The sequence below is a fragment of the Passer domesticus genome, chromosome 26 (assembly GCF_036417665.1).
Source record: "Passer domesticus isolate bPasDom1 chromosome 26, bPasDom1.hap1, whole genome shotgun sequence".
In the NCBI taxonomy this organism is placed as follows: Eukaryota; Metazoa; Chordata; class Aves; order Passeriformes; family Passeridae; genus Passer; species Passer domesticus.
In genome coordinates, this window is record NC_087499.1 from 4,058,440 (window position 1) to 4,071,458 (window position 13,019).

Genomic DNA, 13,019 nt, shown 5'->3' on the forward strand with positions numbered 1-13,019 from the left:
ATACTTGACTATACAGCAAATTATAAATTTAATTATAAGTTCCTGTCTTGGTTTGAAAAGACAGGTGTCTGCTAAGGAAGGCAGAAGCCTCCCCTGAAATGGAAAATGTAAACCACTCTCTCTAAATTGCTATAAATTTAAAATTAAGGGAGGCTCTCAGACAAAGATATAAGAGCAGGAATAACAGTTCTTTATTAGGGAAGAAAATAAAAATGAAATAAACAGTGCAGTAAAACAAAACAACACTGACAGAGTAAGAATACAACCTGACACCCTGTGGGTCAGGGTGTTGGTAGCAGTCTAATTGAAATGGTTGCTGCAGTCCTCCTGGAGTGGCAGATGTGGTTCTGTTGAAGCAGTGATCATGTAGAAGGGTGTAGTCTTCCTCTGAAGATCCAGTGGAAGAGAGCAGCTGCTCCTCTGGGAGCCCAGTGGAAAGGCTGTTCTTGCTACCCCAGAATCTCATATTATATCCAGGTAGGAATGCTTGGCCGCTCCCTCTGGGCAGAGCGTCTCACAATGGGTTGCTGCAGTTCTTATCAGTCATGCAGTGACATTCAATGGCCCATGAACAGCAGATGTCTCCCTAGAGAGAGGATTGGTTGTGGAAGAGATAAACTTCCCAATTAACAGAAGATAACTGCCACACCTCTAACAGATGGCAAATAGAATATATCTTACCTTGCAATCTGGGACAGTTCCTTATATCACTATGGTAAAAGGGTCTGTTCCAGTCTGACAGCTTATAGCCCTGGGGCTATGATCTCTACCCTGAGCTTGTGCTCTGTGAATGTCCCCAGCCCTGAGTTGTTCTTTATCTTATCTTCATGAGTGAGCTGCCATAGGGCTTAAGTCAGGAGGCATACTCAGGGTGTGGTGATCATCTCTGCAGCTTTTGTAATAATTTTGCTATAACAGGCAAAAGTCCTTTATGAAAATGTTTAAGTCATAAATTATAACATTTCAGTCTCTGACAGGGGTCTGTGGGAATGGGATGGGATCTGTTGGGTTGTGATGAGGATACATGGGGCAGGGATCGGATCTGTGGGGCTGGGCTGGCAACTCGTGGGGCTTGAACAAGGACGGAAAACCTGAAGTGGGACCACCACATACGGCGAGGGATCTTCAGAATGCTGCTGTGCCGCCTTTCCAACCCAACTCAGGGTGTTACAAGGACACCAAATTGGATTAGGATGATGATGCTGGCAGTGATGACAGACACAGTGACCCAACACTACCTTGAGATGCCAGCCGGATTCTGGCTCTGGGAAGCACAGGATGGTGAGGAGGGGAAGGAGAAACCCCATCCCGGTGTCCCACAGTTCCAAATTCGTGTCCCAAATTCCCACTTCCCACATTCCCAGCCTCACCCCAGGAGGTGCAGGGAGTGAAGAACTGGGGGAACACAGGGACTTAGGAGGTCTGGGGGTCCCAGAGCCAAGAAAAGGGGGGGCTGGGGGTGGGGAGAGCTTGGATGGGTGGGAAAGAGGGTGCCAGGGGGGATTGGCGCAGGATAAGGGAGTGCACAGTGTACACATTACTGGGGAAGACGGTTTCAAGGGTGTTGTAGACGAGTAACACAATAGTTGGCTCTTGCAATTAAGAGATTAATATTATGTATATGTTATTAATGTATAATTATGTTATTGTGTGTATTTGTTGTCTAGACATCCTCTGTTCCCCCCATAGTCCCCTTCCCCCCCTCAGTATTGTTGCCGCCAGACAGCCTTGGTTGTGAAAGACTTGTGGAGGGAGGGCAAGTACATGTGCCCCTTGGATGGGGCAGTAGGGAATAGGGAAGGCTTGTTGCTGGGGGGGACATGCCATGACAACACTCGACTCTCCAATTGAGCTGCAAGAAAGCAGTCTCCACCAATGGGCGGCAAAGAAGGGTTGACTGACAGACTTTGGGAGGGGGCAGGGTTGGCTGATGCAACCCCCCAGGGGTATAAAATGGGGAGCAGCCATTTTGTAGATGAGCACACAGGAGATAATCATATGCTCTCAAGTGCTGTCCTTTTCCCTTATTCAGTCTTTTGTTGCGTTTTGTTAAGGTTTAATAGACCTTTAAAATTTTACAAGTGAGCGTTGTTTCTCACAAGGGGGTGCAGGGTCTTGTAGCGGGGATTCCAGGGTGTTCTTGTGCCCAGGAAAGGCTGTCCAGTATTCCCCAGGTTCAAGGAAAGGGGAGTCACAGGGTGGGGAAACCCAGGTTACCTGGAAATAGATGACCTGGAAGTCATCAGTGTGAAAGAACAGGGGATCTGGAGGCCGGGAAAGGCAGAAACAAGGATCCAGGTCCCAGAGTCAAGGAAAAGGGGAAGGCTGGGGACTGGTGACAATGGGATGGCCAGGAAAGGGAGTGCAGTGGGGTATTAGTGGAGGATAAGGGTGCAGGATAGGGATCCTGGTGCCATATAAGGGGGTTCAGGAGGACTTGGTGTGGAGACGTACGTGCAGGGGATGTCAGTACCGGGGTTGGGGGTGCAAGGGGATGGATCCAGAGCACAGGAATGAGGATTCAGACCAGTCCCAAGGTCATGGAAATAAGGTGTATAGGGACTGGGAAAAGTAGGATGGGAGGTTCGAGGTGAGTCATGGGTTAGGGAGAGCCAGGACAGCTGGGGAGGGGGGCTGAGGGAGTCCCTGTAAGAGAGGGTCTGAAGTTTCTCTCATTTGCCTCACGACCATCACAAGGACAGAGACCAAGACCCTGGAGACCCTGGCTGGAGTTCTGGCCTGGTTGAGGTGGATGCTCGCCGGGTGATTGTTTGCAGCTGTTTGCTGTGCCGCCATGGTACACGGCTTCGAGCAGGGCCTGGCCAGGAGCGGCTTGCTCTGCTGGCTTACACCTGCTTCACAATCCCCGCTCATCACACTAGCCCAGGAATTGCTCCACCTCTTGACCAAATGAACTTTCTGAGGTAACTCTGGTGATCCCCTATGGAAAATCCCTCATCTGCCTCACGACCACTGTGACAGACGGAGATTGAAGCCCCCTCCCAAGGACTGAGACTGAGACCCCTGTAATTCTGACACGGGCTGCTGGCCTGACAGAAGCGGGATGTTTGCCAAGCGTTGCCTGCAGGTGTGTTCGGTGGACCAAAACTGGTTTCCCATAGAAACCAGTCCTGAAACAATGGGCCCCAAGCTGTACTGTCTGTACTTGTTCTCTACGGACTTATTCTCTATTGTCTTTCACCTGTTCCCCCCTCGGTGGAGCACTATAATAGACCCCTGAGTTAAAGACTTTGAGATTCTCCCTGATGTGACAAGATGGATCTATTGGCTGGACCACGAGGATTTTAGTCTCTCCGTTGGCAGCTATATTCCCCTCCCCTCTTTCTCTCTCTTTGTCTCCTTTATCTCTTTTCTAATTCTTCTATTGCATTTGCTGTGGGCACTCAATAAAAGATGCATTTGTTTTGATCAATACTGAAATCCCCTCCATGTTGTTTTTTGCACTCTGAGATCAGTTAATGAACCATCACAACCCCCGCTTGTACTAGCAGATCGTGACATTAAATTGGCATCACGGACAGGATTCTGACAGACAGAGGGGTTTGCAGGGTTGTGTGTAGTCTGTAACAGGGGAAGGACGTTTCACTCCAGAAGGAGGGTGACTCAAATTTCCCACAAACTGCACATGCCCAGGTGAAAAGCACCCCCATACTCAATTGAGGATTCTGTCTTCAGAATTTCAGAAAAAAATCTCTTCATGCAAAAGGGAAAACTATATGTGAATCTAGGCTGTCTGGGAAGCAAAGGGACAACTTGGAGTAACTAAGCAAAACCTCCCAGGCAGATTTTGTCTCTTCACCCACCCAGGGAAGCAAAGGGAAATACAGCAGAGCTCTGTGTGTATGTGTATCTAAATAGTGTACTTCCCTGTCATGGTTTTGATTCCTTCACAAAATGACTGAAAACTCTAGTGAAAAAGTTAAAGCTGAATTTTATGCTCTACTAGCTAAACACAATGGCAAAACTTCTCTGGGAGTAGAAGAAAGGGCACAAAGTAACTGGTTTAATTTGGAAAATGTTATTGATAGACTATATTCTTTACATTATGAAACAAAATTCAAACAGGGCAAAAATAAAAATATCTTATGCTCAGTTTTGGGAGCTTGTCTTACAGCAGCTATAGAAACTCACTTAAAGCGAAGAAGTGAGGAAAAAGCTATAATAGACTGCCTTCAAACCTAGTTGAAATTTTGCAAAAACAATTAGATGAAGAAAGAAATGAAAACCATTTATTATGGGCTGCCTTGAGAGGTGAATATTTTAACAATTCACAGAATTCTGATTCCCAAAAAAAAACAGAGGAGAAGGAAACTCCTCACATTAATCAAAATTACCCTCAAAAAGAATTAGCTCTGATGAAAAATTGTGGGGAACACTGCTGTTCTAGCATGAGACCTCTAATTAAAACAGAATACAACTATTTCACTTATGAGGATCTTGACCTGCACAGAAAAAAGGAGTACAGTTATCTTTCCCACAAATCTGCGACAGAATACGTATTTCGAGTGTCTCTCACCAGGGGACACCAAATTCATTTGTCAGAACAAGAAGCTGGTGGGTACTGGGGACATGAGGTGCTCTTCACAACAGGAGACAGACATAGCCCATGGTCTCTAACTCAGTGCACAGCTTATTGGGCAGGGGTGCTTAACCCCTTGGAAGGGGGAGACCCTTTAGCCATAGTTGGTACCCCCCAACCAACTCCTGGAAAATGTTCACAAAGGTGCCTGCTTGCAAATATTGCATGAAAGAAAATTAACTGCAGGCTATGAGTCACCCATGCAATTACCTGTAAAGCCTGAAATTATGACTCCCTTTAATTCGAGGGCTTCCAGAAACACTTAAACCCTCAACAATTCTCCTTCAAAAAACCATGGTAGCTGTATCTCCTGTAGAAACACCAGTTAGATTTCCTAGTAACTAGAACGACCCATTTGTTCCCCTTTATGACTTGCTGAGGAAAGGGATGAAATGGGATTGGACTCTTTCTCAGGCAGAAGCATTGCAATTGCTGATTTTTGAAGCAACAGCTCATCAGGCACTGGACCCTGTCCATCCCACAGATCCCTTTTAAGTGGAATGGGGATTTGCCTCCTCAGGGCTGTCAGTACACCTATGGCAGTGGGGTCCTGAGGGCCTGATGAGACCTGTTGGTTTTTATTCCTGTGGTTTCAAAGATGCTGAGAAAATATACACTACCTGGGAAAAAGGATTGTTTGTGGTTAATTTGCTCCCATAGAAGTGGAAAAAATGGTACAACAACAACCGGTTGTATTGAGAGGCCCTTTCAAAGTTAAGGCTGTCACCACTGGGACCCCCCCCCCCCACCTGACGAGGTGGCTCAGAGGGCCTCAGTTAGAAAGTGGTATGCTCATATTGAACATTACTCTTAACATTTTCTCAATAACAGAAGGTGCTGTAAAAAATTTAGCGATACAAGAAACTGAGAATTGGGTAGCAGCCAAAATAAACCTGCCTCTGTAATTAAAATAGCCCCTCCTTTCTCCCCTGAACAATCAGCAAATTCTTGGTTCCCTGATGTATCTGCTAAACAAGAGGGGAAGATGTGGAGATACAGGGCAGCAGCCCTCCACATTTCCTCTGGTGAACAAATTATTACTGAGCGAGAAAGCCATGCTCAGACTGGGGAGCTGACAGCTATTTGCAGTGTTTTCCAAAGTGAGGTACAGAATACCTCTCTTGTCTGTATCTACACTGACTCCTATGCTGTGGCTCTGCACCAAATTATCCTAATAATCCAGCACATTACCCTGCACAACTTGTTCTGGTGGACCTCCCTTATTATAGGGCAAGTACCACTGGTGCTAAAAATCTCTCTGAATAAATATGCATGGGTAGCCCCTGATGCTCTGGGGAAAGAGCATTGGATAAATACATACTGGATAATCCCATCATTTTAATTTCCTGCCTCTTGGTGGCAGATTCTGTTGTGTTTACTTTTTCACAGAAGAACTCCGAGGGACACGAAGACCTGATAAATCATGATAAAACTAGTGCTGGATGACAAAAATAATGTTTTCCCTCCCTTTATGGTAACACAAGGTGATGTTAGAATAACATATAAATTAATTGCTGAACCCCTCATTGAACCTATACACAGTTATGAAATCCCCTCTGCGTTGTTTTTTGCACTCTGAGATCAGTTAACTAACCACCACGACCCCCACTTGTAGTAGCAGATCATGACAGTCCCCAGTGTTAAGGAAAGGAGAAAGGCAGGAATGGGGGTGTAGGGGGTCCCAGGATGAAGGAAAAGGAGTGTCTGGAGGCTGGAGATAGATACAGGGTGGCTGAGAAAGGGGGTTCAGGGTCTTTCTGTGCATGGAACAGTGTATCAGACCATCTTGGTGCTCTTGAATTGCGGTTCAGGGTTCCTGGTGCTGGGAATTGCTGTTCGGGGGGCTCCCACGGTAAGGAAAGGTGGAGATAAGAGTGGGGAGAGGCAAGATCTCCAGGAAGAAGGGTTCAGGGCATTGCCAGTGTTGATGAAAGGAGGGTTTGGGGACTGGGAAAGGCAGGAATGGGCATGGGGTGCCAGGTTCAAGAGAAAGGAAGAGGCTGGGGGCTAGGAGAGCTGGGATGGCTGGGAAAGAGGATAGAGAGTGGTGCCAGGGCCAGGCAATGGGGTGCAGGGGGCTCTCGACACACAGGATGTGGGGCTCATGGGAGTCATGGTTTTGGGCAATAGCAGTTCCGATACCCAGGAATGCAGGTTCAGGGGTGTTCTGGTGCCAGGAGTCCCACTCACCCCTCACCACCCCCCAGGAGTGCCCCCAGACCCAGCGCTGGAACCACCGATGGAGCTGCTGTGCTGCGGCCTGGCCCCTAGAGCCACCTCCAAGCCCGCGATTAGCACCACTGTCTCCTGCCTGCCAAGGGCAGCTGGGGATGTTCGTGAGAGAAGACACCCTGAGTGGGGGCATGTGAAGCTCCTGGCCCACGGTGAATGCCCCTCCTTTGGCACCACCCCTGCGGCCATCGATTGGGTCATGTTCCCATAGCCACGAACATGGGACGGTTTCTTGAGTAATGTCCCCACAGCCATCCCTGCGGCCATCACTTGGGTAATGTCCCCACAGCCACCCACAGGGCCATTGCTTGGGTAATGTCCCTGCAGTCATCCCCAGGTCCATTTCTTGGGTAATGTCCCTGCGGCCATCCTCAGGGCCATTGCTTGGGTAATGTCCCTGCAGCCATTCTCAGGGCCATTTCTTGGGTAATGTCCCTGCAGTCATCCCCAGGTCCATTTCTTGGGTAATGTCCCTGCGGCCATCCTCAGGGCCATTGCTTGGGTAATGTCCCTGCAGCCATCCTCAGGGCCATTGCTTGGGTAATGTCCCTGCAGTCATCCCCAGGTCCATTTCTTGGGTAATGTCCCTGCGATCATCCTCAGGGCCATTGCTTGGGTAATGTCCCTGCAGCTATCCCCAGGTTCATTTCTTGGGTAATGTCCCTGCGGCCATCCTCAGGGCCATTTCTTGGGTAATGTCCCTGCAGTCATCCCCAGGTCCATTTCTTGGGTAATGTCCCTGTGGCCATCCTCGGGGCCATTTCTTGAGTAATGTCCCTCAACATCAGTTGAGATCAGATATACTGGACACTGGCCAGTAGCAGTGGTCTGATAACACCTCCCTGAGGAGGAAGGGCCATCACCCGCTCACACAACGGCCATGGGGGTTGCGACACCCAAATCACCCAAAACAGCAGGCTTGCACCCCACAGCCCCTCACTCTTCTCTGACAGCATCTCCAGGACATCACTGCAGCTTGTCATGGCCACCTACAAGGTGACAGTGGCAACAGGTGACATGGTGGAAGCTGGGACCAACAACTCCATCTCCATCACCTTGGTGGGCAGCTATGGCGAGAGCCGCCAGACCACCGTCTCCTTCTTGTTCCTGCCAGGGAAGGTGGGAATGGGGATAGGGACAAAAGGCACATGGGGTGGTAGAGCTGTCCTGGGGACATGAGGGGCTGCATGGACTGTCCTGGGGATACAAGGGGATAGTGAGAAGGGATTTGAGAGAGATGGAGGAAAGGGGTTCCAGGGTCTGAAAGAAAAAAATCTGGGGAGGATGGTGGCTAGTCGTCCTGGGGGATTGGAGGAATGGTGTTCTGGGAGGATGGAAGAAAAGGACTTTGAGGGGATGATGGAGGATAAGGATCCTGGAGGCAATGGAAGCAAGTGGGAATGCCCCTTCTCCGCTGGTGTCCCTGGTGCCACCACAGGACATCTGCCCATTCCCCCAGAAGGTATTTCTTCCTCTCCAGGAGAGGAGCCTGTCTGTGCACTGTGGGCAGGACTTGGGCCCCATTGTCCTCATCCGCCTGCATAAGTGGCGGCTCTTCCTGGAGGATGCCTGGTTCTGCAAGGACGTCCGGGTGACAGCTCCCAATGGCACCCTGTATCGCTTCCCCTGCTACCAGTGGCTGGAGGGGGTCACCACAGTGGAGGTGCGAGAGGGCTCAGGTAGGACCCACCCTGCCCCCATCCTCCTCTGTTGGCCAGAGGTTCGACTTTTCACACCCCCCACTTCCTTCTAGGGAAGAAGCTGGTGGACGACAAGCTGCAGATCCTCAAGGAACATCGTCATCGGGAGCTGGCAGCACGGCAGGAGGCTTACCGGTGACAGCAGGGACATGGGGACAAGGCCTGCTTTGGCCAGGTGGGCTGGTCAGCAGTGATGCTCAGGTCTGCTCCCATTTCCCCCCCCCATTCAGGTGGAAGAGCTTCGCCCAGGGCTGGCCCCGTTGCCTCAACGTGGACTCCATCTTCGACCTGGACTCCAACATCCAGTTCTCCCGCATCAGGGCCAACAACTTCACTGGTTTCCTCATCTTCCAGTAAGCAGTGCCCTGAGGCCATGGAGGACCTGGGTGATGGCAGGGAAAGGGGCCAGAGAAGGCAAGAAATGTGCTGAGGGCCTCCCTATGCCCTGCAGAGGGGCCTCCCACTTTCTGTCAGGGTTCCTACTGAGACGCAGCTCCTGGAAGAGCCTGGATGAGATGCGCACCATCTTCTCTCGGACACAGGGCAGGGACATTGGTGGGTGCCTTTTGTGTTGTCCCCTGCCCTTCCCCCTGCATCACTCAAGGTGCCTGGAGGGTGGGTAAGTGGGTGCTGATGTCTGACCATTGCCTTAGTCCCTGAGTATGTGGCCAAGCACTGGCAAGAAGATGACTTCTTCGGTTCCCAGTTCCTCAATGGCAACAATCCCATCATCATCCATCGCTGCACCACACTGCCGCCCAAATTCCCAGTGACACCAGAGATGGTCGCTGGCTCACTGGGAGGTGGTACTGACCTGGACAAGGAGCTGCAAGAAGGTCGGATTTTCATTGTGGACTACAAGGTGCTGGAGGACATCCCAACCGACACCATTTACGGGCGCCAGCAGTACATAGCGGCCCCACTCTGCCTGCTTCACCAAGGCACCGATGGGCTCCTGCGCCCCATCGCCATCCAGGTAGGGGTGTCCCACCCTAAATCCTGCTGTCAGGAGGGTGGCAATGGTCCTATACCACTGTCTGGTGTCCCACAGCTCAGCCAAACACCAGGACCCCGCAGCCCCATCTTCCTGCCAAGTGATGATGAGTGGGACTGGCTGTTGGCCAAGACCTGGGTGCGCAACGCTGACTTCTACAGCCACCAGCTCCTCACACACCTGCTGAGGACCCACCTGTTTGGGGAGGTCTTTGCCATCGCCACCCTGCGCCACCTGCCCACCTGTCACCCCCTCTTCAAGGTAAGGTCCTCCCTCAGGGCCACCTGCTGCCCCCCGCCCCCAGATCTGAGGGCAGTTATGCCCCACCTGACGGCCCCCCAGCTCCATGAAGGGGTCCGTGGTCACCTGCCTGGTGTTTGTTCCTCCCTCAGCTCCTCATGCCCCACTTCCACTTCACACTGCACATCAACACTTTGGCCCGCAGTGTCCTCATAAACCAAGGTGGTCTCATTGACAAGGTGAGCCCTGGGGACTGAGACCACTGGGCTCTGCTGGGGCACAGAATGCTCTGGGCTATTGGGAGGCACAGGGGTGTACTGGGGACACTGGGGGACTACTGAAGTCCACTGGGACACTGGAGAGCACTGGAGTCTTGGCAGTGCTGGGGTCTCCTGGGGTCTCCTGGAGGTACTGGATTCTCCTGGGGACACTAGGGTCTCCTGGGAGCCTTGGGGTCTACTGGATTCACTGGGGGGCACTGGGGTGCTACTGGGACCAATGTGGAGTACTGGTGTGTACTGGGAACACTGGGTGTACTGGAATTTCTGGGCAGCACTGTAGTGTACTGGGGGCACCAGGAGACACTGGGAAGCATGAGAGACCTGGGAGACATTAGAGAACATGGTGTGGAGGACACTGGAGAGCACGGGGGTATATGGGAGTACCGGGGGCACCGGATGTGTACTTGGGAGTACTTGTATCCAGGGAGCAGTATGGGCTACTGGGGTATACTGGGAGCACTGGGGGACATTGAAGCCTGGCACCTCCTGACCTCCCCAACCATGGGTGGCCATCCTCTTAGGGTTCCGGGGTGACCTACGAAGGGCTGCTGCTGGTGGTGCAGCGAGGCCTGGAGCAGGTGACCTACACGTCCCTGTGCCTCCCTGATGACATCCAACAACGTGGCATGTCCCATGTCCCCAACTACCATTACCGAGACGATGGGATGAGCCTCTGGGAAGCCATTGAGAGGTGAGACTGGTTTTGGGGGTGGAGGGTGGTCCGGCACGCCCGAGGATCTTACAATCACCTCTTCCCTATGGCAGCTTTGTCACCGGCATTGTGACATTCTACTATGGTGGGGATGCAGCGGTGAGCGGGGACACCGAGCTGCAGGCCTGGGTGATGGACATCTTCACCAATGGTTTCTTGGGCAGGACCTCCTCAGGTAGCACACCTGTGGCTGCCACAGGATGTCCCCAGGGAAGGCAGGCAACAGGCAGGTCCCTGAGGCTCTTTGCTGTCCCATCCCCACCCAGGTATTCCCTCGTCGCTGCAGACAGTGGTGGAGCTCATCAAGTTCCTCACCATGGTGATGTTCACCTGCTCGGCGCAGCATGCGGCTGTCAACAATGGGCAGGTGGGACATGGGCGAGGGACCCAAAGGATATCCTCAGGTGTCCTCCAGCCATGCTGGGGACATGTCCCCCTTCCACTCCTCTGTGTGCAGGAAGGATGTCCCCCTCCTGAACCAATGTCTATGTCACACCTCTCTACATGCCAGAAGGATGTCCACATCCATCCTATCCCCATGCTGGAAGGATGTCCTCACCCTATGTCCTCATCCAATGGGTCCCCATACCAGAACGATGTCCCCATCCATCCCCTCTTCATACTGGACATGTCCCCATCCATCTCCCTTGCAATGCTGAGATGTTCCCATCTGCCCCCTCTCTGTGCCAATGAATGTTTCCCCCTGTCCCCTTGCTGTTTTGGAGGATGTCCCCACCCATCCCATTGCTGTTTTGGGGGAATGTTCTCTGCAGTGATCTTTTCTCCTGCAGTATGATCTGGGGGCCTTCGTCCCCAACGCCCCGTCCTCCATGCGCCACCCACCACCCACTGAGAAGGGCCAGGCCTTCCTCCAGCACTTCCTCGACACCATTCCTGAGGTGGCCACCACTGCTAACATCCTGGTTGCCCTCATTCTCCTCAGCTCCCAACTCAAGGACAGGGTGAGTCTGGCCCCACAGTCCCCATGTGGCCCCTCAAACAGCTCTGTGGGCCAGGGGAACTGCAAGAGGTGCCCACAAGGGTGGATGTCACCACTTTTGGTGACACCAAGCCTGGGGGATGGCCACCATTGCTCCACACCTACCAGGGTGCCAGAGACCCCCCTGAATAGCATCAAGGGGTTGAAGCTGAAGGGTCCATGTTGCTGTCTCCCTCCAGAGGCTCCTGGGACAGTACCCGGAGGAGTGGTTCACGGAGACGGAACCCCGGCGGCTCATCCGGGCCTTCCAAGGGCGGCTGGAGGAGATCCGGGACCGGATTGAGGAGAGGAACCACCTGGCTGAGCTGAGATACAACTACCTGAACCCACTGGAGACAGAGAACAGCATCTCCATCTGAGCACAGGAGCTGCACCCACTCAGCACCAGCAGCACTCCCAGCACCCTGCACCTGGGCACCCTCAACAGACAGAGCCACCATCATCTGGACATCCAGTATACCCAGCACTCCCAGCACCCCTTACATGGCCATCCCCAACACCCTTGTCACCCAACATCCCGCACTTGGACAACCCCAGCAACCCAACACCTCGAGATCTCCAGCATCTATCCCTCAGCTCCCTCAGCACCCCCACTCCATTATTCTCTCCCCAATAAATGCCAGCTGTCAATCAAACTCTTGCTGCTTGTTGGCATACCCTAAAACCACAGGGATCCACACAGCCTGCACTCAAAGTAGGAAGCTGAGCTAAGGCAACTGGGGGACATGACAGAGTTCCAAGTGCTCCCAGTGCTTCCTCCCAGTGCTCACAGTGTTCACCACTGGTCCCCAGTGCCCCCCTGCAGTGCTTCCCTCATTAAAACAAAGTTTATTAGAGAAGCTTCTTTTGAGATGTAAAGTACAGAAAGGACCCCCAACACCCCCAAAACCTAACCAGGACCTCCTGGCTTTCTAAACTTCTCAGAAGGGAATGTGGGTATGGCTGGATCTAATCCAAGTCCAGCTTCCACAGCCTCTTCACAGGCAAGGCACTCCAGCCCCACCTTGGAGGCCCTTCACTAAACCTGCTCAGGCTTACAGACATCTCTCCTGTGCTGAGGAACCAAAACCAAGGCACAATAACCTGGATAATCCATATCCTTAATCTCCTGGTCACACAGACCAGGGTGCTCCTGGCCTTCCTTGCTGCCAGGGCATATGGCTGCCTCCAGCTCCTTGTCCACCAAGTCCTTTCCCACAGGGATACTCCCAACCAGGCAGCTCCAGCTGGTGCCACTGCAGGGGCTAATACTGTCATTTG

General features: G+C 52.2%; 1 protein-coding gene across 1 annotated transcript; it reads left to right on the plus strand.

Moving 5' to 3' along the window:
* Window positions 1–7,724: 7,724 nt before the first annotated feature.
* LOC135286409 (hydroperoxide isomerase ALOXE3-like) lies at window positions 7,725–12,118 on the plus strand. The gene is made up of 13 exons (XM_064399561.1): window positions 7,725–7,951; window positions 8,313–8,511; window positions 8,586–8,667; window positions 8,763–8,885; window positions 8,984–9,087; window positions 9,186–9,508; window positions 9,584–9,787; window positions 9,919–10,005; window positions 10,569–10,738; window positions 10,813–10,934; window positions 11,026–11,126; window positions 11,551–11,721; window positions 11,939–12,118. The coding sequence occupies exons 1-13, from the start codon at window positions 7,814–7,816 to the stop codon at window positions 12,116–12,118; spliced, it is 2,004 nt and encodes a 667-aa protein (XP_064255631.1). The 5' UTR covers window positions 7,725–7,813.
* The last annotated feature ends 901 nt before the right edge of the window (window positions 12,119–13,019 follow it).